At 37.2% G+C, this 25,258-nt stretch overlaps 3 protein-coding genes and 1 pseudogene across 3 annotated transcripts; 3 read left to right on the top strand and 1 right to left on the bottom strand.

Annotated features, from left to right (window-relative positions):
- The first annotated feature begins 732 nt into the window (after positions 1 to 732).
- On the top strand, positions 733 to 3,044 carry LOC141835707 (uncharacterized). The gene has a single exon (XM_074723085.1). It carries the CDS (start codon positions 849 to 851, stop codon positions 2,808 to 2,810), a length of 1,962 nt encoding a protein of 653 aa, XP_074579186.1. The 5' UTR covers positions 733 to 848; the 3' UTR covers positions 2,811 to 3,044.
- A 1,770-nt stretch (positions 3,045 to 4,814) lies between these two features.
- LOC141835538 (putative WRKY transcription factor 17) lies at positions 4,815 to 5,796 on the top strand (annotated as a pseudogene).
- A 2,857-nt stretch (positions 5,797 to 8,653) lies between these two features.
- LOC141835988 (large ribosomal subunit protein uL30w-like) lies at positions 8,654 to 9,994 on the top strand. The gene is made up of 6 exons (XM_074723405.1): positions 8,654 to 8,843; positions 8,918 to 9,015; positions 9,094 to 9,151; positions 9,226 to 9,305; positions 9,379 to 9,481; positions 9,582 to 9,994. Exons 1-6 carry the CDS (start codon positions 8,664 to 8,666, stop codon positions 9,795 to 9,797), a joined length of 735 nt encoding a protein of 244 aa, XP_074579506.1. The 5' UTR covers positions 8,654 to 8,663; the 3' UTR covers positions 9,798 to 9,994.
- A 2,595-nt stretch (positions 9,995 to 12,589) lies between these two features.
- On the bottom strand, positions 12,590 to 24,830 carry LOC141836125 (galacturonokinase). Its single transcript, XM_074723537.1, has 14 exons — positions 24,725 to 24,830; positions 24,444 to 24,557; positions 23,053 to 23,124; positions 22,741 to 22,784; positions 22,292 to 22,400; positions 21,582 to 21,644; positions 19,116 to 19,195; positions 17,820 to 17,919; positions 17,091 to 17,272; positions 15,593 to 15,633; positions 15,475 to 15,503; positions 14,304 to 14,373; positions 13,940 to 14,029; positions 12,590 to 12,989 (listed from the first exon to the last, which is right to left on the bottom strand). The coding sequence occupies exons 1-14, from the start codon at positions 24,755 to 24,757 to the stop codon at positions 12,745 to 12,747; spliced, it is 1,272 nt and encodes a 423-aa protein (XP_074579638.1). The 5' UTR covers positions 24,758 to 24,830; the 3' UTR covers positions 12,590 to 12,744.
- Positions 24,831 to 25,258: the final 428 nt, after the last annotated feature.

Genomic DNA, 25,258 nt, shown 5'->3' with positions numbered 1-25,258 from the left:
TACGACGCAGCAGACTTGTAGAAGAATCATTCTTAAAGTAGCTGTTTTGTCCTTTGTTTCAGGCAATACCCTCCTACGTCATAACCAACTGCACTTCCTCGATTTACCTCTACAGATGGTCATGGGACTGACCTTTTGGGGCCGCTCAAAATTGGCATAGAATCGAACTGGATCCACCTTTTTTACAGAAGAGTTGTCCTCATTATTATAAAAAAAATAGTTTAAATTAAAATTGAATTTGATTTTAATTTATTTAAGACTTAAAATGATTTTATCTTTTAAATTTGGTAGAAAATTAAACCATTTTCTTTTAAAATGTATCAAAATAATATCTCACTTATAATTCAATATTTAACATATTAGTACCGCTTTAGAATTATTTTATAAAAATAACATAATTTTAATTTAAGCTGTGGATTAGATTATCCTTGATTTATATTTTTTAAATGATGTTAAATTTTGATAAAAAAGGATGTTTTTTTTAAATTTTTTATTCTGATATATACTAATATAGTATATTTATATATAAAAATGAAGATAAATTTCATTTATCAGATTAACTTATTCCTTAACTAAATTACAAGAAGAGTTTTTACAACTTGCTAAAATAAATAAATTAGTTTGCTGGTCAAATTTTGGTTCAGGTATCTGTCTCGCATGTCACGCTCCTATGCGGGGTCTCCGTAGGGTTAATCGCTCGCATAGTTTTTCTCTTCCCATAATCCCATTCTCATCCCCAATCCATCAGTTCCAGATCTGAGATCTGGGAGCCGGCCATCCTCCTCCGCCTCCGCCGCCGACGCCGATCCGATCTCTACCGAGGATTTTCTTGATCTGAGGATTTTTCCATGGCGTGTCTCGCCCTATCCCTGCAGCCTGCGAATGGCCCCGACATCCTCCTCCAAACCCGCGAGTGGTTCCCTCCCGCTCGAGCTCTCGCCGCCCTCTCCGCCTTCCGCCAGGCTCGCTTCTCGCTCTCCTCCACCGCTGGCCCCGCCCGTGGCCATCCCCCTTCCTCATCCTCCGCTGCCGCAGCGGCCACCTCGCTTTCCTCCTCTACCGATGACCTTGACTCCTCTCTGGGCGACGACCCCCTTGCGGCCTCCGGTGGCCAGCTCGTCGTCGGGGTCGAGAGCAAGTACCGCGTCGTCTACCGCCTCGTCAACTCCGTATATGTCCTCGGCGTCACCACCGCCGACCACCACTCCAACCTCTTTGAGTGCATCAACACCGTCAACCATGCCGTCTCCGTCGTCGTCGCTGCCTGTCGCGGCGTCGACGTCACCCCCGAGAAGCTTCACCGAAAGTACCCTGAGGTGTACATGGCCCTAGACATCATCCTCCGCGGCGTTGGAAGCGTCCGCCTCGCTTACATCCTCTCCTCCATCCACGGCGACAACATCGCCAAGATGGTCCATACTGCCGTCGAGGCGGACAACCGCGTCCGTGGCGCTGATTCTTGGGCTGGCGGTGCGGAGTCTCTCGCTACCGAGCGTCGTGCCAACCTCGACGCTTTCTCTTCTGCCTCCTTCGAGCTCCCCACCGAGACCATTGCTGCTGGTGACGAGGTCGCCGCCACCATCGCCCCGGCCGTTGCCTCTCTACCGGAGGATCAGAAGGACCAGCCAGAGGAGGCCACCCCAGAGCAGAAGGACCCCTTCGCCGCTAGCGATCGCATCGACAAACCCGACGAGGCACTCGTTGGAGGTTTCAAGAAGAACAAAGATCTGGCCGCCAGCACTGCGGATCCAACTCTCGCCCTGGCAGGCCTCGAGGTCACGGCGCTTCCTCCGGCCGAAGCCACGAAGCCCACGTTCATCGGCGTGGAAGGATTTGAAGGCGAATACGGAGGGATCGAGTTTGGCAACGAGGAGGCCTCCCTTTCGGAAGCGTTCGAAGGAATCGAAGGGAACACCCCCTTCGGCGGCGGGCTTGACGCCTCAGAGTTCATCACAACAACAAAGAAGAAACCCCAAGCCGAGGGTCTCACAGGTCTCGAACTGCTCGCCACTGGTGCGAGCCCTGCAGCTGCCACCGCTGCTGCAGCAGGAGCCGGCACGCCTCTCGAGAATCTACTGGTAACGAAGACAAAGGAGATGACTAGCCCTGAGATGTACATCGCTGAGGAAATCAATGTCGAGTTCAAGGAGTCTCTTCTTTCTCGCGTGGGCTTGAAAGGCACCATCTTTCTCCGAACACTACCACCGAAAAAGGCTTCTGGGAAGGAGACGGAGTTCTCTTTCCGACTCGAAGGCACCTCCTGCATCAAGAAGGCTGCACTGCAAAGTTCTCGTGTAAGCAGCCTCGAGAACGGGTTGTTTCACGTCAGGACTCTATCCATGGAAGACCCCATTCCTCTTCTTCTGTATAGCTTGCAGCCTCGATCGACCCCAATACCACTGAGGATTCGCCTTGTGAAGCGCCACACTGGAAAACTTCTCAGAGCAATGATACAATACGTCTCCAACCCATCGTTGCTCACGCCATTGACCAACGTAACGTTTACCTTGAAGCTTCCTGTAGAGCCGACGCTGCTTGAGGTAGCGCCAAAGGCAATCCGTGCAGAGAGGGAGATCAGGTGGCACATCCCTGATATCCCTCCCAAGGGTCCTCCAGGCCGGTTGAGAGCAAGAATGCCAGTCGATCAGGACTCGGCAGAAGGTGAACTTGAAGTTGTTGGGATGGTGAACTTCTCTGTTGAAGGAGCTACAACGCTGTCAGGCATATCCCTGAGACCAGTTTCTGATGGCATTGCAAATTTCAATGAGGTTAGCCATGTTTTTGCCAGTGGAACATACATATGCTGTTGATCAGCATCAAAAGCTCACTTTGTGATTGCTTACATTCGTTTGTTCCACAACCATTTATCGAGTTGCTGAGCATGATGGAGTTGCAGGTGCAATACTTCAGTATTTGGTATAAGCGATCCAACTACCTCTCTTTTTATGAGCAAATTTTCTTTTGGCTTTGTTATCCTATAGAGCTTTGAGTACACTATCTCTGAAACATTGAACAGTTTAAGGAAATACTTCTCTGTATGTGAATTTACAATTGTTCTTTTCGATGTTAGGGGTGTTGTTCTTTGGAAATTTTCTGCATTTTGAATTCTTAAAAGCATGAAACATTCGCAGAATTAGTTGAACTTATTTGAACTTACTCCTTTGTTCCAAGGATGATATGCTGTATTTGATTCTTGTTTTGAGTTTTCACCCATTTTTATTAGTTAAATGCTTGAACATTCAGCAAATTAGTTAGAAACACTTGTGCATTTGAATACCCTGCATCATCCATTATAGTGTTCATTATCACTCAAATTCAGTTTGTATGTTCATTCTTCCTACTCTTATTCAACATTGATCCATACCCTGCATCTAATAGATTGCTTCCATAGCTTAACTAGGCCTATTCTTCATTAGTTAGCTTAAAGTAGCTTTACCACAGGTCAGATAAAGCAATTAGGAAGAACAGTAATGTGATCCAAGAGATCCACTATAAGAACTGGTGCTACTCCAGTAATTAAGCTGTTATTAGTGATCATGTAGTGAAGTACTTACAGTTCTTCAAAGTAACAGTTATATATTAAGCAGCAATGACATCTTCTGGAATTATTATTATTGCAGAAACTGAAACGTATGTCAGCTTCTTGGTTCTGTGTTTTGTTCTGTTACTTTCATTATGGACACACAAGTTCACTATTGACAGTGTAGCTCTATGCAAGAATGTGAACTCGCCGATCGATCTGCCTGGGAATCTCCTTGTTGCTTATATGAAACCAAACTCGACGGTGCTATCTCTTGTATGAACTCCATCGTCTTGAAATGAAGTGTAGCAAACTGGGAAGTAAGGTTGAGTATTCAGTTAAAATTGAACTGAATCGAATTAATTAAAATTGAACTGAATCAATTTTTTTTAAATTAATTGAATCGAATCAAATTTTTAAATAAAAATTGAATCAAACTTTTATAAAATATTGATTAATTTAATTTTTGACTGAATTAATTAAAATAATTAAAATTTTTAAATATTATAAAAAATTTATCAATTAATTAGAAATTTATAAATTTATTTATTTAAAAATTTAAAAATTATTTTTTATTTTAATTAATTCGATTTATTTAATTTAATCAAATAAAAAATTTTAAAATCAAAATCAAATAGAATTAATTAATTTTTTAATAAAAAATAATTAAAATAATTAAATTGAATTTTTAAATTTTATTGATCGATTTAATTGAATTTTTACTCTTTTTTTGTAAAGGATGGAATCCGTCATCTTAGTGGCTTCACACGATAGATTAAATTGAATTTTTATTCTTCTTCTGCAAAGGATGGAATTCGTCATCTTAACGGTTCCACATGGTTAATCTCACGACTATATGTGAGGAGGTAAATCGAGAAACTGCAGTTGACTATGACGGAGAATAACATTATTTCGATTTTATGAGAGTTGAATCATTATCTTCTTTTATAATTCTGTCATCTTTTATAATTCTGTTCCGTTGTAATCAACTCTCACTTCTATTGGGAAGAGAGAGAAAGGACAAAACAATTTTGCGCACATTGCTTACAATTTCCAGTCTCCAACTTTCCGAGTCAACTCTGAATTCTACCCGTTGATCTAGAGCATGATGAGGCACTGATCGTCGGATCTCACAAATAACCAATTTTATTTCGCGTTTCTCTTTATAAATTGCCTTCATTTCCTCTGTTCCTCTTCCAATTCCACATCTCGATCGCTTCCCCTCTTCGATTTTGGAGTTGAATTTTGAAAACTTGACCTTGTCCTGCGATTTCGCCGGCGATTTACGTCGACGATGCCCGTGGACGATATCGCTCTGATCCGGGAGGCGGCGGACGCCGGGCTTCGGAGCCTGGAGCGGCTCGCCCTCCAGCTCTCCCGCCACCAGCCGCCGTCGGAATTCCGAGACATCGCCGAACAGACCATCGCCGAGTTCAAGAATGTCATCTCCGTCATGAAAAGAACCGGCCACGCCCGCTTCCGCCGAGGCCCCCAGCCCGGAGCCGCCATCTTCTCTGACCCACCTTCCACTGCTCCTCCGCCGGCGGCGGCTCCCCCAACCGTGACGCTGGACTTCACGAAGCCGAAGAAAAGCTTAAGCGTCACGGATACGGCGCCAATGTCGAACGCCTCGTTCCTCTCGGGGCTCAGCGGCGGCGAAGGCAGCGTCACCGGAAAGTCGAGCTACTCCTCTGTCCTCGTCCCCTCCACCGGGGGAAGGCCCCCGCTCGCGCGTTCCCACCACAGGAAAGACCCGCACGACCACCCCCACAGCGTCGGCGCCGGCCCCTGCCCCTGCCATTGCGCGAAGAAAAGGTACGCACGCAGTCGAGCTGCACACGTTAGTCCATTCCCTCATCCATTCTCTAAATTCAGCCAATTCTCGGCGTATTTTAGCAAAAGGAACCGCGACAAGAAGACTGTGCGCGTGCCGGCGATGAGCTCGCGGAGCGCCGAAATCCCGGCGGACGAGCACTCGTGGCGGAAGTACGGGCAGAAGTTGATCAAGGGCTCGCCTTACCGAGGTGCTTAAACTCGGTCTATCCGCCGTACGATCAGGAAAGGGCGCCTTCGTGGCTCGATCTGACCGGTTGGCTCTCTGTCGCAGGGGGTACTACAGGTGCAGCGGCGTCAAGGACTGCCCTGCTCGGAAGCAGGTGGAGCGGGCGGCGGACGACCCGACGATGCTCGTCGTGACGTACGACGGCGAGCACCGGCACGGCCATCGGGGGAAGTCAGCGCCGAAGCTGCCGGTCGTCAAAGAGGCGCCCCGTTGACCTCGGCGAAGCTGCCGCTCGTTGTTTTTCAAGGCGGTTGACTTTTAGAAGACAAAGGGAAAAACGTAAAAGAAATGGTTGACATTTTGACTAAACAATCGAACAGCGAAGTTTGACCATTTAACCTTTCGTGGTTATTCACAACAGTAGTGTGTAATACAATTGCGTTGTCATTTGACATTGTTTATTTATATAGATAAAGATAGAATTCGTCACTCTAATGGTCTCCCGATCATCTATTAAGAGGTATATCAGAAAGTTACAATTAGCTACAAAAGAGGAGGCCATTATTTCGACTTTGTCGAGATTCGACTCTTGTCCACTTCAATAATTTTGTTCCGTTGTAATCAACTCAACTATGTTTCGGAAATAATAAAAATTAAAAACATGAACATTATTTGGATTTTCATGATCGCTAAGTTAAATGGATATAGCATTTGACTTAAATTTTCTAAAATACTCTTATATTATTTGATCATTTAATCGTATAAAATTTAACAATTAACTTCTACAACTACTATAGAAGCTAATAAATAATAAATTTATATTATTTTATAATTATTTTTCTAAGTTATAATTTAATTAAAATAATATTTTAATTATCAAAATAAATAATGAGGACTCTATGATATTTATTATATTTTAAATAAATATTATTTGATCATAATATAAAAATTAACATATAGCTCTAGAAATTAGTTGGTGTTTGAATTTTATTTCTATGAATGATAATCTGATTAAAATAATATGTTAATAAATAAAATAAAATGATAAATAAGTTTATTATATTTTAAATAAACATAATTTAATTTAGCATGTTACTTTTATAATATTTAAAAATTAGTAGATAACTCTTAGACAAGAGTAAAGATAAGGATAATTCAAAATAGATGGGACAATCGTTTAATTTCAATTAAAAATGAGATTATTATCTGATTTTAATTGAAAATTAAATCACCTTGATTTTTTGCCCAACTATGCAAAAGGTACTTTGAAGAATTGACCTTAGCCGCTTAAAGTTGACTTTTTCATTAAAAAAATATAAATCCTTCTGACTTTTAACTCTTAGGGCATAAAATTTATTAAGCTGCTGATGCTACACTAATAAACTTAATGCTATGCTTTTTAAAAAAAAATTTCTAAGTTTTTAGGATTTGAGATTGGTCAACCGAATCTAGTATTAAGATTATATTGTCAACTCTCCCTTTGAATAATTAAAATTAAAATAAATATCCTTTTCATTTAAAAAAATATAGGAATCCATTTTAAAGTAATTTTTGGAGTCACAATATTTTCACATTATAATTCACACAAGTTACTCGTTTAGCTCCATAAACTTTATAAAATTTCTTTATGCAAAAATGATAATGTCAATTACAAATTCACACGTCTCTTTGAAACTGACGATTATTTTTTAAAAATTATAATTTTGATATTGTTGATATTCAACTAGCGCTAAGTCACCTGAATTTGTCTACGCGATCCATTACAAACTAGTCAAGTTATCTGATAAAGTCATTATTATTCGAGCCACCTTTGAACGATTTAAGTTGGTCTGAGAAGAGCAGTCAAACTATCAAATTAGTTAGAGTGATTGAGTTGCCGAGTTGATCTAAGTTATTTTTACACTTTTACATTTTTATTTTATTCCTTGGAGCACTTAAATATTAGAGGAATTTTACTAGGGCAACTCCTACTTGATTCTTTGATATGTGTTATTGTTCCCGGGACAATGATGTCGCGGTAGGATATTTAAGTTGTCATCCATGCACCTACGGTTCGATCCTCATCTAAGACGTATTTACAAGAATTTTCCTTCAAATGGGGAGCGCAATTAAAGGATGCTGGGCGTCTGGGCTGACCGCTGCGTGCACTTCCTGATTTACCCCTGGTGGCCGGTGGAAAACTTCTGTGAGACCAATTACTTATTACTCATAGAGTTGATTACATCACAAGAAGAAAGTTTCAACGGCAATACTCACTTATATACGATAGTAGATTCCTACCACATCAATTTTTATAAACACTTTTATAAATCATTTATTCACTCTACTCTAGTCTTTCATTTTGCTCTATCAAAATCAAATTCATCTGAGAACTCTAGGGACAATATGAGAATTTTAAAAGTATGAATGAGTCAATGAATGAAAATTTGATGGGGAGCAAAATATAATTTTTCTCGAAATTGTCGTCAGAATACATTTCAAATCGTTATATACATAAATGTAGCGTTTGATGGGTCCAATTATAATTTTCTCAAATTGATCACAAATCGTTATATACATTAGCACATTCACACATGCATATATGTTGAACCAAATAAATTTTTTTTTAAATTAATTAAATCGATCATATTTTTAAATAAAAATTAAATAAATTGAATCAATAAAATATCGATTAATTTAATTTTCAATCAAATTAATTGAAATAATTAAAATTTTTAAATATTATGAAAGATTTATCAATTAATTAAAAATTTATAAATTTATTTATTTAATTTTAATTTTAATTAATTTAATTTAATTTATTTAATTAAATAAAAAATTTTAAAATCTTACTAAATTAATCGAATTAATTAATTTTTTTAAAAAAATTAAAATTTTAAAATAATTAAATTAAAATTTTAAATTCGATCGATTATCGATTTATTCCATTTAATCTAATTTTTGCACAAATGCTGTCTTTTCCATTTTTTTTTTTACCCTAATCCTGTCGCGAAATGGCATATAACTCTGAGTCTGACGCCGACCCATCTTTGTTTTCTCCTGACGCCCATTCTCCTGGTCCGATCTCTTCTCTCGTCTCCTCCTTGATTTTCTGCTTACGGTTTGCGCAGCTTTTCGAAATGGCATCCAGGGATTTTCGAAATGGCAACGAAGGAATCGCAGCCGGTGATCCCTGAGTCGGTGCTGAGGAAGCGGAAAAGGGAGGAGCAATGGGCTCTGGCGAAGCATCAGGAGCTCGCCGCCAAGAAGAAGAAGGCCCGGTTGAACCGGAAACTAATCTTTGCCCGTGCCCAGAACTACGCCAAGGAGTACGAATCCAAGGTGCTATTTCGGGAAGAAGAAGAAAAAAAAACAAATTCGTTTTTTAAACTGATTTAATAATCTCTATTTGACAGGAGAACGATCTCATCCAGTTGAAGAGGGAGGCGAGGACGAAGGGTGGGTTCTATGTCAGCCCAGAGCCTAAGCTTCTGTTCATCATCCGGATTAGAGGGTACATGAATCATTCATTGGATTTGCAATGCTTCTTAGGTTGTCGATGACGATAATCTCTATTGTTATTCTTGTTTAGTATCAATGCTATGCATCCAAAAACACGAAAGATCTTGCAACTTCTTCGACTACGACAAGTAAATACTGATAGCTCTATTTACTATGTTCTAACAATTTTCTAGTGCATACATTTACTTGTTCTTTGCTGCAGATCTTCAATGGCGTGTTTTTGAAAGTTAACAAGGCCACAATTAACATGTTACGTAGGGTGGAGCCTTATGTCACATATGGGTACTGACATGTTCTTTACTTTAGGAATGTGATTGCTCAATGTAGTCGAAATCTTTACTTCATATTGTTCTAGGTATCCTAATCTCAAGAGTGTCAAAGAATTGATTTACAAGAGGGGATATGGAAAACTAAACAAACAGCGTATTCCTCTGACCGATAATTCAGTCATTGAGCAGGTGTGTTTCCGGTGGCATTCTTTCAGTTTTTCTGTTTGTTTCATTCATATTGTCTTGATCGTGTTCGAGTTATATTTCAATATTTGTTTGTTGGTTTCAGGGTTTGGGTAAATGTGGCATTATCTGTATTGAAGACCTTGTTCATGAAATTGTGACCGTCGGGCCACACTTTAGGGAAGCAAACAATTTCCTATGGCCTTTTAAATTGAAGGCGCCTCTGGGCGGCCTTGAAAAGAAAAGGAATCACTATGTTGAGGGAGGAGACGCAGGGAACCGCGAAGACTACATGAATGAGCTGATTAGAAGGATGAACTAAGTAAGCACTTTTGTTAGATCTTAATTTTGATTCTCATGAGATGAGAGAGGTCACTTCAATGTTTAGTGTTTCCGCTGTTGTTAGACAAGTACCTAAGCATTTCAATTTGGTGCAGTTCAATCAAAATTTTGGACTTCTAATGACACATTTGTTCTGAAGTAGTAGAATTTGTTTGTTGGAAAGCCATTTGAATTTAATTCTTTTGTCATTGTGGTTTTGGTGCTGTTCCATTCAGTTTTGCACATTCAATTATATTGAATTGAACTTTACTCTATGCTGCATTAAGTCTTACTAACCAACATGAAGATTGAACTTCATGGTCACCTTGTATCCATGTTTACAGTCATTTAGGGTCTCTCATGATTTTAGGCTATGCTTTTGGATTGTAGTAATATGTCGGTTCCACTGTTCTTGTGCGACTCACTTAGGGATGACTATCGGGTACATGATACATAGGTTTTCATGGGTTGCTTGACCATTTAAAGCTAGGTTCGAGTATCCGATCATGCTTAATGTTTGGGTTAGGGTTGAGGTTTGGTTTGCCTAAAATTACAAGTACTTGTTGCTCATTTAAGTTGGGTAGGGTTCAGGTCTTGTTATCATCTGGTGTTCATTGCTTATTGAATGCTCTACTACTTCGCATTCGTCCAGTTCAGAATAGACATGCCCATTGATCATGGCGCAGGTTGGGTCAGTTTTGCATGGTCCATGCCTTCTCGACATGGTCCAGCTCTGGTCTCGACTACTTCATATATCAACATATTGGGCGATTGGTGAACGACATTGCAGTTCACGTTCTTTGTCAGACCTCAATTTTCGGTTCAACTAAACGGACCTCAATGCCCAACAAAGTGTGATAAGTTTCTCTCTTAATGCTCATGGAGAGGGGATTCTACTCTCAACTATATATAATTCAACAAATCAAATCAAAATTTGTCATAGTTTCATCTTTATTAAATGCAAGCACTAATTTCCATTTGCTTCAAGAAGGTTGTTAACTCATCTATAGAAACAGTGCATATGAAATTTAGAATGTGTCATCAGGAACGATACGAACCGTGATCACCATCAACATGGCTTTGCATGAGAAGAAGAGAGCCATATGTAGCCAAGGACAAACTCGCCGGCAAGGAGATGAGCTCGTTGTAGCAGGAATGCACATGTATATGCCGGCAAGTCATCCTTGGCTGCACACCACTCTCTGCCTCATCAGGCAAAGCCTTTGCCGTGCGACTAGTCGCCGGATAACATTCACATTTCTGCTCTATGTTTCTGGTTCGATAGAACTTGGTATATATAGGCAACTCCTAGTTAAGACATCAAACATGGTGGTCAGGCCTGGGGGCTTCTAGTGCCAAGTAGAATCTTATCTATTGCAGTTATGATGATGAATGAGGAGAAAAAAAAAAGTGGGAGTGTTTGTGATGATGATCTGTTTTGAGAGATTTTAGTGCTCATTGTAAACTACTCTAAACTCCTCAGACTTTTCTTTCTTCAGATGCTATTGTCACTGTTTAGAAGAGAAGATATGCTGACAGACTGTGGATATGTTCTAAAATGATCAATAATGATAACAGTAGTTGAATTGATGAAAGTGAAAGATGTAAAGAATAAAAAGAGAAATGGGAAAAAATACTCGACGTACATATTAATCATTGCAATCCACTCTTAGCTACTAAAGAACTTTTACTCGTGTAGATGCTGCACAAGAAGAAAAACCATATTAGAAGTTGATTAGGTAGTTGAATATGATCAATTCAAGAAGTCATGTAGACAAGAGGCCCAAAGGACATTTAATCTAGTGTAGTAAAATATGACTCAGTCAATTTAACTACTGTTATATAGAATTTAAGGGAGAAATAAAATCTATCTAATTAAATTTAAAGTATGTGGAATAAGTAGTACAACATGAATTTGATGATGACAATGCAATTGCGGCTGTTTGAATTCTTTTATGGGAGGAAAAGAATCCTACTGTTGACTGGCACTGACTTATCTCAGGCGATTTATTCTTGCCAGTTTGCATGCTTTCTAGGTGCATTGCACTTTTCTTTTTCAACCTAATAAAGATGGGGCTATGACTGCCAGTCAAAGTGTAATGCCATTCCAGTAACTAGATTCTTGATTTGTGTTTTCTAAAAGAGATGGAAGAACTGCAACCAAAGAACAGATGGAAGATTTTACCTTCTCTTTTTATTTGAGATGTGCCTCTAGAGTTTTTTATGAGGCATCTGGTTCTGTGGAAGAAAAATATATTGGGAGGTCCACCCACCTAAATCTTCCACCAGATGTTGTTCATAAGCTGCTGTTGTTTGTCCCAAATAACATCATAAAAGGTGAAAAAGAAACTTTGCAAGGACATGAAACACTACGTTTTTGCACTTTCATGCTGTCCATCTATGTAGAGAGAGGTAGCAAAGAACAAAGAAGTAAAATACAGGTGGACTAAAAACAGCAGTATTCCACATGATAGCCATTAGCCAATGGAGGAGAGGAAAAAGTTCATTTGGTAGTGCTAATGATGATTTCTGTATTCTAATTTATTCAAAAGTGTCATCAGTATGTACCTGGTTTTTCAGCAGGTTCTGGAAAGACTGATGGCAACTCATGGAATGGCCATTGACCTGGCGCATGAGCTTTCTATTACCAACCTGGTAGGATCTTCAATAAAAACAAGTGAGGTTTACAATGAATTGGAGGCTGTAAATTGCTCCAATTTAACTTTCATTTGATGCACATAAGCATGCACATCAGAGTTTATGAGAAAAATGACTATTGGAAACCTCAGTATGTGATCAGGTTTGGATCTTTTTATTCAAGGTAACAAACAGCGATACAAGATGCGAAGCTGAAGGGAACAATGAATTGAATGTGACTGTAGAGACAACGGAATAATAGGATGCAGATTCTATTTAGTACAAGACAGACTTCAAGGGTTGAATTTCATCTATATGACATGGGCAGAGTCTCCTGGTTCACATATCAGTACAAGCCTGGCTGGCGAGATCTTGCTGGCAAATGCTGGTTGAACCTTTTTGTATTCCTGCTGAACAAAAGCAGCAGCTTCCTCAGCGCAATCAGCATCAACCAGAGCGAGACAACAACCTCTAAATCCAGCACCACTGAAGCGTGCTCCAAATACACCAGGAGCCTTCAAAAGGATTTCATACAGATCTATCATCTCTTGGCACCCTACAAACAGTAAGAGTTTGATTATGTTTGGTTCTGTTAAACTTGGAAATTAAAAAATTCTAATATTTTGTATTGCATTCGTTATGCGATAATCATTACATGGGTATACATAAAGAGTCATGATTGAGCTCCAAATCTAAAGTACTAAGATGGGCCTAGACACAACTACACCATCTAACCCATGAATTCTAATATTCTTCAACTCTTCCTTAAGCTGGAAGATAAATACTATATGTGTCTAATTAGTTACATAAATTTGAAAGTAAACATAAAAAGAATAACATTGACTAAGCAAAGTTCTGGAAATTATTGACACAGCACATAGGTGATGAATTTTCAACCTCAAACATGCATCGATATGGAGGATAAAGAGAGATATCTCAACAACAAATCTCTTGAGTTTCTCCCTCAAGAGGCGCATAAAAGAGCATGCAGTAGATAGAGGGAAAAGGAAAGCACTAAAGGATCCTAGAGGAAAGATCAGTAGCAAAGCTTAGCTTAATTCTTTCTCTAGTTTGATCTTCATTAGAGATACATAGCATAGCTTGGCTCTTTGCTAAAAGCTCAAGTATCATGTTTGTATTCTTACATCTATCCTATGCTAAGCATTACTTTTTCAAACAAATTAAATATTTCTGGTTCCATCTAGTTGCAGCTAAATCCTACTTGTGATCAGAATATATTTTTTCATGCAACACATTGTCCTTTTTATTTTTCACTTCCTCTTTTATTTTAATCCAACACTTCTTTTCTCTGAAAGAAATTAATCAGATTTATCTATCCATTTTATGCCACCAATACATAAAGAAGGTGAGGGCTACAGGGATATCTTGGTCTACATCAAATATTCTTAATAGTTGCATACCGAGAAAGCAAGCATAACAGGCAAGGAATATTGTTCAGCAATAAAATAAAAATAATACAACTCAGTATCAATTTTATTTAGTTACCACACTCATAATTCTCAATAGAACTGCGACCAGAAGCAGACACAAGCCTCCCGAAATCATCCAAATTTCCAGAAGCCCATGCCTTAAGTCCTAAAATGAACAAAAATAAATGTAAATTGCCAAAATGCACAAATATATTGCAGACATTACTGTGACTGCAACAGGTAATGCATAGGAAGTTCAGTTGTAATGCAATTTTCAATTTCACTTAATCAAGTTTATAAATTCTCTCTTTAATCTTTTAGTTCATTATGACGATTTTCATTAATTGCATAATATATGTTCTAGGATCTCATGAATAATTATTTGGACAATACTGCTACGCCAAAGGAAAAACAAGCTACACATGGGTAAGAGAAACAACCTTCTTTAACCCGCTTATTTTCTGAGAAGTAGTGAAGAGCTCTTTTTGCCAGATTAGGCTTTAACAAATCCTGAAAATGGATAAGAGAAGTAACTTTTAAAAACCATAAGAAAACTCTAGGTTATCATATCAAACAGTTTATTCTTTTTTCACTTCCTAAGCAAACTAAGAGTAACAATGCAAGTTGCCTTAAAATGTTTTTTTGTCCAATCTGCCATAAACTACTCAATTCCTGATTTATGCTGGCCAAACAACAAAAATTAATTTATCAATTAAAAAACAATCAAATAAACAGACTGATTATTGATAATACGGAACTATGGGGAGATACCAAGCAAAAGGCAAAACTTGGATATTAGATTCAAAGAAAAAGAACTTTACCTTCTAGGAAACAGCAATTGTTAACTGCTTCATATTATTAGAACATGTTAGATTAGTAATTAGAGAGAAGGAAATAGAAGTGACCATGGTTATTGATTGCTAAGATACTAGAGTTTCAGAATATTGAGGACAGATTTTCTAAAGTAATCATATACTCAATGCCTGTAAAGGTAAAAAAGAGCCAGTTGAATAACAACAGAAATGACAATAAACCTTATGTGATGAGTATTTGAACAGCTGCATGGAGAATTTTCCCACTGTGATGTTGAACTAATACCACAAAATATTTTTTTAGCCAAGTTCTATGAAAGGGCAGCCCGGTGCATGAAGCTCTTGACAATACGAGATTCCGGAGAAGGATCTATTATAGTTGCCTTACCCTGCTTTGCAAGAGGTTATTTCCGAGATTCGAACCTATGACCTCCAGGTCACCCGATAGCAATTTTACCTTTGTGCCACGGCTCCCCTTCTATATGCAATCAAAATATGGCCTAGCATATTATGAGAAAAATGTTTTGGCAAGATTGTAAAGAACAATGGACCACGAGTCACAACCATCTGCACCACTTGTATGAATTTTATGCCACCATTGATCTCTGCATAGGGTTATACCTCATGTGCTATGCAACTCTTTTAATCAAAATTTAGGTTTTCTTTTAATTATGTTAAGAAACCTAAGAATGATGTTCATTGACTTCATGAAATATCTCAAGAAAAACAGAAATTGCAGTTGTCAGGAATAATTATTAATGACCAATATCATAAAAAAAAAAGAAGTAAAAGAGCATACCTTGTGTGCTTCAAAGAAGGTTGGATCAACTGTAAAAAGCAAAATCAGCTAATATTATTTGATATATTATATTCTCCAGGTAAATAATCCACCCCTCCCTAAAACATTATTTTCTTACCGTTGCAAAGAAGAGGTTCCATGTATCCATCACCTGCAGCACTGTAAATGTGGAATTAGCATTGAAACATATGACTTCCAAAGAATTAATGTACATCTGAACAGCTGTAAGTTTAATTAGATATTTTAGATTCTTCTGCAAGGATTTGTTGTCTCATTCAAGAACATTTACAATACAATATGGAACATCATGCTAATGCTAGGATGTCTGTCATGTATGTATGCATACTACCAGATCAAGGATACAAATTGCATGTCTGGTGCACGGTAACATACTTAACCACCTTCACCATCAATAATTGGAAGCATACCCTTCATCAAGATGCCCATATATATTCTGGTATAGAAAAGACTAACAACTGAAGTTGACTAAAGGACTTCACAAGGTTTGTATTTAAAAATTTGTTGCATAAGATGGGTGATGGAAAATGAAAGAGAAAGCTTTAATGTGGCTTTGAGCTTTCCTTATTTACAGAATTCCAGAAAGATGCTAAAACTAGCTCTTAAGACAGCAAATTTCAAGGGCACGATAAGCTAAGTAATATTATTAGGTTTTTCTTTCTAATCTTTAAATACAGCATCATCCACTAAAGGAATTATCAAACACATAATGTCATCATGTGGAACTTTTAAAGAGGATAAATTTTTAGGCCATACTTGACTAGGAAAAATTAACAAATATGTCAAGTATAATCAATGAGAATAAGTAAATATAACAAAGTTCATAACTTCATTGATCTGGTCTGGTCTTTGATGAATCTTCAACTCTTACATTTTGACAGAAAAATACAGCCTTCATTCCAGATGCTAGTAAGATGCAAATTCTTGGATTAACAACTATCTTCCATCAATCTACAATGCAAGCCCAAGGATGCTTTCATACAAACTAATCTTGATGTTGTGCATGTTCTGATGCACCCTTAAAATAAGACAAGAACCTACACTGCAATGAGGACAACAAAGTGTGGAAATCATGATGTGCAGAACAGTGTGCAATGGAAGGAGTTGCTTTTTGTTATAGCTGAGGTACCAAACATCACTGAGATTGTCTCAACAGTTCTTGGAGGAGCCAATAGGATGGGACACTCACAGGGAAGAAGCTTCATTTGTTAGAACATAAGAGAGAAGATAGCAAAGGAAGAAGGAAGAAAAGGATGTCAGAGAGAGACAACGAAATAAGAAAAGAGGAAGATTCTAGCATCAGTTGATGAAAATGGTCTTGTGAACAAAGAGATGAAAGAGGGGGAAAGAGAGAACACATTTAACCATAGGCTACTGACAATACAGAAGCCTTCCAAAACACTAAGATATTCCTCCTAAATTGCTAAAAGTCAAATTAAGGGTACATGAATATATGCAAGTAGATTTTTCCTTCGAAAACAATGTATCTTTCTGCAGAGAAAAAGGAATCATGTAGAACTAAGATACTTTATGAAATAACCCGACATCCACATTCACATGGTGCACAATACCACATAATGCTTGGCAAAGTATCTTACTCTAAAAGAATTTCTGCTGCTTCCTTGCATTCTGAAACACGAGTATTGTATCCAGAATTTCTTATTAGAGGTTCCTTTAAACCTGAAAATGCCAACAAAATCTTGAATGTAGCTTGTCCGTGGGATCGCTGACATTGTCCATTTTGCAGATTTGAGAAGTAGACAATGTCGTGTTTCCTTGTCTATTCCAATAAAAGCAGTTAGCAGATAAAGCCATTGAAACAAAAATGACTTCAATTAGTATCAACAAAATTGTTTCAAGAAAATGTTGAACATACTGGTTTAAAAAAATCAAAATTAAACTAGATATCAAAGGGTACAATATGCTAATTTTGTTCTAAATACCTAGTTGTTGTGTATACCCACTAAAGTAAGAGTAAGAAATGATAGGATTGTTTGTTTCAAACTCCACTAACCAAAGCTATCTACTTAAAACTAACTCCAGGTTTTGAGAGAACATAAAGACAAATCCCTTATTTCTCCTGTTTCTGTGGCCTCCTATGTCCTCTTCTTTAACCTTTTTACTCCCTCACTTTACCCTACTTTCCAAATCTCTGCCTTTTCACCAGATACAATTGATTCTTTAATAGAGAAAATGTCATAATTATAGGACTCATATAATAGGAAAAGATCATCCAGCAGAAAACTAAGTTGCATCTAGTACTGTAAAACTATAACAAGTATAAACTCAAACAAAAATAGTGCTCCATTTGCTCCACTTGGACTTACCTTACAGTCAATCCATGTAAGATGCCCATACTTTGAAAGCAAAATGGCTGACTGATCCAGAATACCATTTTGCAAAAGTAAATATCCATTCTCAATTAACCTGCATTATGTAAGTTAGCAAGAGCTCGTCATGGCACAAATCAAAAAGGTTCTAAAATTAATTACATGTGTGCATTTTGTAACTATAGCCAAAGTCTAAAAGACCAGCAAAGAACCGCTTTAGGTCCTAGACCGGAACAGTTCTGTAATGGGACAGTGGCACAAGTTGACACTAATCAGTTTGTGTCAATGTAGCAGCAGGGGAGGAAGAGGAAGAATAAGAATATGAGGGGAAGGGGGAAGGAAGAAGGAGAGGGAGAGGAAGAGTAAGAAGACTTACCTCCATTGATCATCAACCCACCTCCTAGAGTTAGCGATTTCAGAGAAATCAGATAAGAGATTGGCTTGCCCGACATTCAAGTTCATTGATTTGTGAAGAAGTTTCTTTGTGATGATGAGGGCTTTGATGTAAGCCCTTATCGATGATTTGAAATAGGGCTACAACGTCATGATGTCGTGACAACTTGTTCCATATACCAGGACTGGTTCAAAACAGTACATCTTACCCGTATCATGCAAAATGGGAGGAAATTTAAAAACTTGACCATAGATTTAAAAATAAACACATTGACAAATGTAAATTTATAGGAAGTGTTTTCACGATTTGCATTTTCTAAGCATTTAAAGAAGCTAAGTTTGCAATTTGACAAAGGTAGGTGATGCAAATAATATGATAAAATAAAGCAGATCATGGTTTAATTTTAATTTTATTTTTCTCTCTTTAAAAACATTAGTATATTCATATTTATACTTTGTCTAACACACCTAATCCATGTTGCATCAAGTCTTAAAGACTGGGCTACTGGAATGCTTATCTATAAGTTTGCTTCTATATAGTTATTTGCTCTTCCTTGCAAGACTGGTGTAGGCACACAACCTTGTGAGATTTGTCAGCTGAGGCACATAGATTTATCCCATCCAGCTCATGTTGTATCAGCGGATTTTCATGATTTCATTCACCAATTAGCTCTGTGCTAAACCTATTGCTAATGCTTTTGATGTTGCAGAACTTTTGTCCTAGAGAAAAACACGACTCTAGTAAAAATAAAATTGGAACTACAGAAATCAGCATAAAAATTTTAACCCTCAAAGCAGTTGTCCTCACATTAAAATCAAGAAATCATAACTGTAACAGAGAAACTAACCATTAGAAAATCTTGAATTCAATTTTAAATACAATATTTTGGAAGAGCTTACCGATCAAGTTCAATGTTATCTTCAGGGGAAATAGTCTTATCATTTACCCTTTCTAAAGCTAAAAGGTAAGCAATGCCAACCTGTTCATAAAAAAAATGCAAATCTATTAGATAATAAAACATACTTTAAGACAAGGAATATAATTAAAGAAAATGCAGTACCTCTGGCTTATAATACATATCACGCTAGACAAAATTTGTTTGCTTTATATGTCATGCTGCAGGTCAAACATTTTAATTGTTGCAATAAACTGTAAAGTAACATGTTCTAGCATAAGTAGTACAGGCGTTATCCAATTCTAAATTTATAACATAGCTTATTCAATGGCCTCTGCAGACTTATAATTGAAAATTTCACCTTGAAAGATGGTTTTCATGCAAAGTTTCAAATTGGTAAATTTTCAAAGAGTAATAGAAAAACGATTAAGGAAAGAGACTATGGTCATCGAAAATCAATTTGGGTTTATGCCTGGTAGGTCGACAATAGAAGCTATACATCTTCTCAGGCAACTAATTGAAAAGTATCGGGGGCAAAAGCAAGATCTACATATGATATTTGTTGATTTAGAAAAGGCTTATGATAGAGTCCCAAGGGAAATTATATGGAGAATTCTAGAAAAGAGGGGTGTTAGCGTAGTATATATTAACCTAATTAATGATATGTATGAGGAAGTAACGACTAGAGTGAAGACTTCAGGCGGATTAACTGAAGCATTTCCAATAAAGATAGGGTTACATCAAGGGTCAGCTCTAAGTCCTTATCTTTTTACACTAATCATGGATGAACTTACTGGACACATTCAAGATACCGTACCATGGTGCATGTTGTTTGCATATGATATTGTATTGGTAGATGAGACACGTGAGGGAGTAAATGCTAAATTAGAATCTTGGCGAGAAACACTAGAAGAGAAAGGTTTTAGGCTTAATAGAGTAAAGACAAAATATATGGAATTTAAGTTTAGCAATATTGAACGTAATGAGACAAGTATTAAAATAGGAGATGATGAGTTGTCTGGAACTGAGAGTTTTAAATATTTAGGATCATTTTTGCAAGCCGATGGAGGGATTGAGAGAGATGTCTTACATAGAATACAAACAGGATAGTTGAAGTGGAGGAGAGCATCAGGTGTTTTATGTGATCGTAAAGTGCCTCTAAAACTTAAAGGAAAGTTCTATAAAACGGCAGTTAGACCTGCCATATTATATGTCGCTGAATGTTTGGCTATGACTCGAGTACATGAACAAAAGATGAGAGTTGCGGAGATGAGGATGTTAAGATGGATGTGTGGACATACGAAGATGGACAGAATAAGAAATGAGAGCATTAGAGAGAAAGTTGGAGTTGCATCTATTGAGGAAAAACTCCGTGAGACACGTTTAAGGTGGTACGGACATGTACTTAGACGACCGATAAATGCTCCAGTTAGGCGGTGTGAAACTATGACAAATACGCATACCAAACGAGGGTGAAGTAGACCAAAAAAGACTTGGTTAGCAACAATAAAACAAGATAAAATTTATTTAAATATAAATGATGCATGTCTGTATTGCACACTAAAGTTTAATGCTTCTATCTTCATGGGATCATGCTTAGAACTTAAATGGTACCTGTTGACTACCAGCAGGTCAACTCTGCCTATTATCATGCAAAAGAGGAACAACTTAAACGAAAGGCAAATCCACCCTGTTGTTCATCTATTCATATCTTGCATGTTTGCTCTGTATGGATGGTCTCAATTACAATTTACGAAGGCCTCCAACTTGGCAAATGTTCTCATCTAAATGGCCAATCCACTGCTGCACCTGCATGAGTTCATGGTCCCTTCAGTGGATGGGCATGTGTAATAATTGAATATTTTGTCACACATGGTCACTCTCCTCAACTAATCTTTTCACACTTCAGCAATGACACCTCATGACGAATAACTATTTGAAATTTGATATATTCACCTCTCTGGGACTGTCCTGTCAACATAATGTTGTCTATCCTTCCTCTCTCTTCATTTGGATATAGTGCAACTGTGTAAAGGCTAGTGGTTTTATTACTACCCTGCCCTTCATGTTTCCTTTTGTATCTAAAAAAAGTGTGCTTGCATACTTCTTAGAGTCATCATGTATACCATTAATCAAATTGCAGTCTGACTACATGATTTCTAGCATGTTATCAGTATTATCATAGTAGAAACAACCACAAAATATAATCCAAACATTTTGAACCCCAACCATTAAGGATTAGAAACATAATTAGAAATAATATGTTGGACAGCACTAGCAATAATCATGTATGAATAGACTTTAACATGCAAAACATACACAAATTTAGCTTTGTTTCATCATGATAGATTGATAGTTTTAAGCTATGTACAAATTATATGAAATTGTACAAAGTGCACTTGTTCTCTTTCAAAACACAAGAAATTCAAAAATACAAGGAATAATGATATACTTATACAAGTTAACATACAGCTGCTGAAGAGCTAAGTCCTGAACTGTGTTCCTCTGAGCCACAAATGAAGCCGATGAAACCCTAGTGCACCAAATTACAGTTCAGTTACTTGAGGGACATGAATTTCAATCATAAAATGCAACAAAGGACAACAAAATAAGATGCTTAATCACATGAAAAGGGTCTAGCTAGCAGAAGTCCACAGTAGTCATATACATATCCCTTCTACAAGAAAACATCACTGGCTAATGAAAGAGTAGATTGCAGTAACATCATATGAAGATTTTTAATGGATAAGATGAGAGACAGAGTAATCCTTCGAAGCATTTCAAACTTTAACTTGTATGCCAACAATTGCATTGCATTAAAACATTTAGTTTTGGCTCAGCAAGATCCACTAGTAAATACATGGACTAGCACATGGTCCCCAATGGTACCCTCAACACAAACAAATAAGTACAAATTTTGTATCCAGAATGAGCACTGTGCGTCAACAGAGGCATATTGGTCTGAAAAGCAGGGTCAATTAAGATTTACGTCTGTATTTCCAGAGAAAAATAAACATTTTATGATCACATCCTACTAAGCCAAAAACAAATCATACATAGGGGGAAATGTAACCTAATGATAAAAATATCATATTGAAAATGTAAGAATTGATGAATTGGAATAATAGAACAAATCAAAATCCATTAACACATAAGAATGAGTGTTGTATATTTTTTGACCTTAGTCAGATGATGTCCTTTACTTTGCAATGCATAAAGTGCACCTCTAGGGTAACGTGCCCAATCCGGTTCCTCACGAATTTTCTTGGGGCATTGAACTTCATCAACACTGCAATAACCACGAGCTACAATATTGGTTACTCTCAAAACGAGTTAGAGGAACAACTACTGTAGAAATAAGTTACTCAAGCTTAGGTGGAGCAAAATGCACGAATAATCCAGGAACAAAGATAAAAAGGTACACCAAAACATAGTAACATTTTTTTATCATTGTACAGTTAGAAATTTAGAGAATCACTACGGTTGATGTTCCTAATGCCAATGTTTTAAGAAGCAAATTGATATATTTATTAATTATTCGAATAACCAGATTTGACAGAAAAATAAAAATAATATTAATCTATTTTATCTCAGATATTTTATCAGCAATATACTGAAAAGTTCCTCACCTGAACTTTACTTCTCCATGGAACTGAGCCGACTTTACTGATACCTATAAGTAAATTCAGAACATCAAGATCAACGTAAACAATAGCATTGAAGTTCTATACTGTTAAACATTCTCTTAAAGTAGTTGCAATAAACAACCAATCAATGTATCAAATGCAGAAAAATATGGGGCAACAAAAATTGTAAGAATGACATGTTAGTAGAAACTAGAAACCCTCTAAATCACATAGAGTATTTTACTTCTATAAGCAGAAAGAGAGATGCACTCTGCGCTGAAATAAACCACAATGCAACAAGAACTTTTCTCTTACCTGAGCATCGTGTGATGGAACAAAGCCCAAAAGTAAGCCCATGTTGATGGTCATGGCTGTAACAGTTCCTCCCTTAAGAAATTGAAAGAATCACATTCAGGTTCTCAATATCAAAGAAAAAGATCCCTTCAATCACCATTAATATTGACAGAGATTGAGCAGAAAATTAAACAGAAGCTTCAGCAGCTACTAAATTGCATTGTTTGCAAAATGTTGAAAATCTATTGAGAGAGAGGAAACCCATTCACACATCAGTTCTATATACTATTAAAAAAAATACTAGCAATGGGAAATATGTCCCAAATGAAAGTTAAGAAAATTCAAGAATGTTGTTATAAGAGGGGAAAAAAGACCACCTAGACGATTATTGTAGTGACTAGTGAGTTTAGACTTTAAAGGAGAAAAAAAATCTAATAATTATATTGATCTCACATGTATGATAATGTAATCAATTGTATTAGAGCTTCTAGGAGTGGATCAAATGATTTTTTAACTATAGGTTTCCATCACGGGTACCTTAAGTCATTATTCTGCTACATTGGTACTAGATGAGCCCAACCATAATTATATGTAAGATAAACTTCTCTAATGCTGTAATTATTGGTTTCCATCAAAGGTCACCCTGTATCATTGCAGATAACACATGGAGCAAATTGAAGATGCCCTTGAATCCGAGGTAACAAGGTAGGTACAGAGATCGAGTGCTCACACCCATGATCAACTCAGTGGGGGCTATGTAACGCCAGACTAGTTTCTACTCATGCAACAAAATCTTGAGACCAAGGTAAATCAATGAAACTGTATACTGGTACATGTAAGAAAGTAAAAAATAAATATATTATATGACGAATTTCAATTAAAATTAAAAAAACATTTATTTTTTTATTAAAATGAAATAAAATTATTTGGTTTGGACAAGTTTTGGGAGCCAATCAATTCCAATTTTAGTTAAACTTCAGTTTGGAATTTTCTAAACTTCAAATTTTCAGTTTTGTTCAGTCCATGGTAAATCAGTAAAATAGAATTATATCGATTATAGTGAACACACATATATATGAATATGTGTTTATATTTGTACATACATTCATGAAGACAGTAAATTTTAAAATATTATAAGAGGTATTTATGATTAAAAATCACAATACGATGGGTTCAGATGAATTTGATAACCTATCAATTCCAATTTCAGTTCAACTTCAAATTTTTCAGTTTGTTTTTCAACTTATAATGAGTATAATTCAATTTTAACAAACATATAATTGAACAAGCCCCCATCATCATGGCCCACATCTATTCCAACACAACACAGAAATTGTTCATGGACCACATCTATTCCAACACAACACAGAAATTGTTCAGAGAAGCAGAAAGAGCAGAGAAACGCATCGAACCTGATGATCAATGTGCGCGCCAAGCGGGCAAATCCTATACGGCGAGACCACAACCCTCACATCCCGAATTTCCGCTCCACTCATCTCCACCACCCTCTCCTTCACCGCATCAATCTGAAAAAAAAAACACAGAAAAGAAAAAACAAATAATAACTATCACCCTATCACTCCAATCAAACCAACGACGATGATCCGCAATGACGAAGCCCAAAAGAACACAAAGTGCAAGATGATTAGAAGAAATCGCGATCCAGAGCCAAAATATGAGATTCGAGGATTACTTCCTCCGGAGATGGCCACGAGGAAGCCCCCATCGTCTGCTGTCGCGGTAGCTCTCCCAGGCCTCGACGAAGGCGGCGAGTAGATCCGAGAGAGCCAGTGGAGACTTGAAACGGGAAGCCGTTAATAGAACCAGAGCCTCACAGCGATGCATTTGTTGTCCTTGCGATCAGGGGAACTGTTGCCAATTAGGGAAACTTTGTAATATAATTTTCAAAATGGCCCCACCGACCAGGCCACCCACCCCATTTTATCAATTTTATTAAGGTAATTTTCAAAATACCTTCCTATAATATCATATATTATTAATTTATATTGTAATTAGAAAGGTAAAATAAGTATTCTGGTCATAGCAAATTAGAAAGTTTAGGGGCTTTTAATGCTAATAAACGTTTGAACGTTTTGGGAAGATGTTAAATGCGAGAAAAAATTATCAATACGCCCTTGGAGTTTAAAAAATCTTATAAGTGTACCTTTAATCATTTGAAAGTGAACTAGGTGAATAAAATTAAAAATAATTAATTGATCTAATATAA

The sequence above is a fragment of the Curcuma longa genome, chromosome 10, assembly GCF_044706935.1.
Source record: "Curcuma longa cultivar G26 ecotype Majalengka, Jawa Barat chromosome 10, ITB_CL_G26_1.1, whole genome shotgun sequence".
Taxonomy (NCBI): domain Eukaryota; kingdom Viridiplantae; phylum Streptophyta; class Magnoliopsida; order Zingiberales; family Zingiberaceae; genus Curcuma; species Curcuma longa.
The sequence above is the reverse complement of the archived record's forward strand: the minus strand, read 5'-3'. Positions and strand labels throughout refer to the sequence as shown.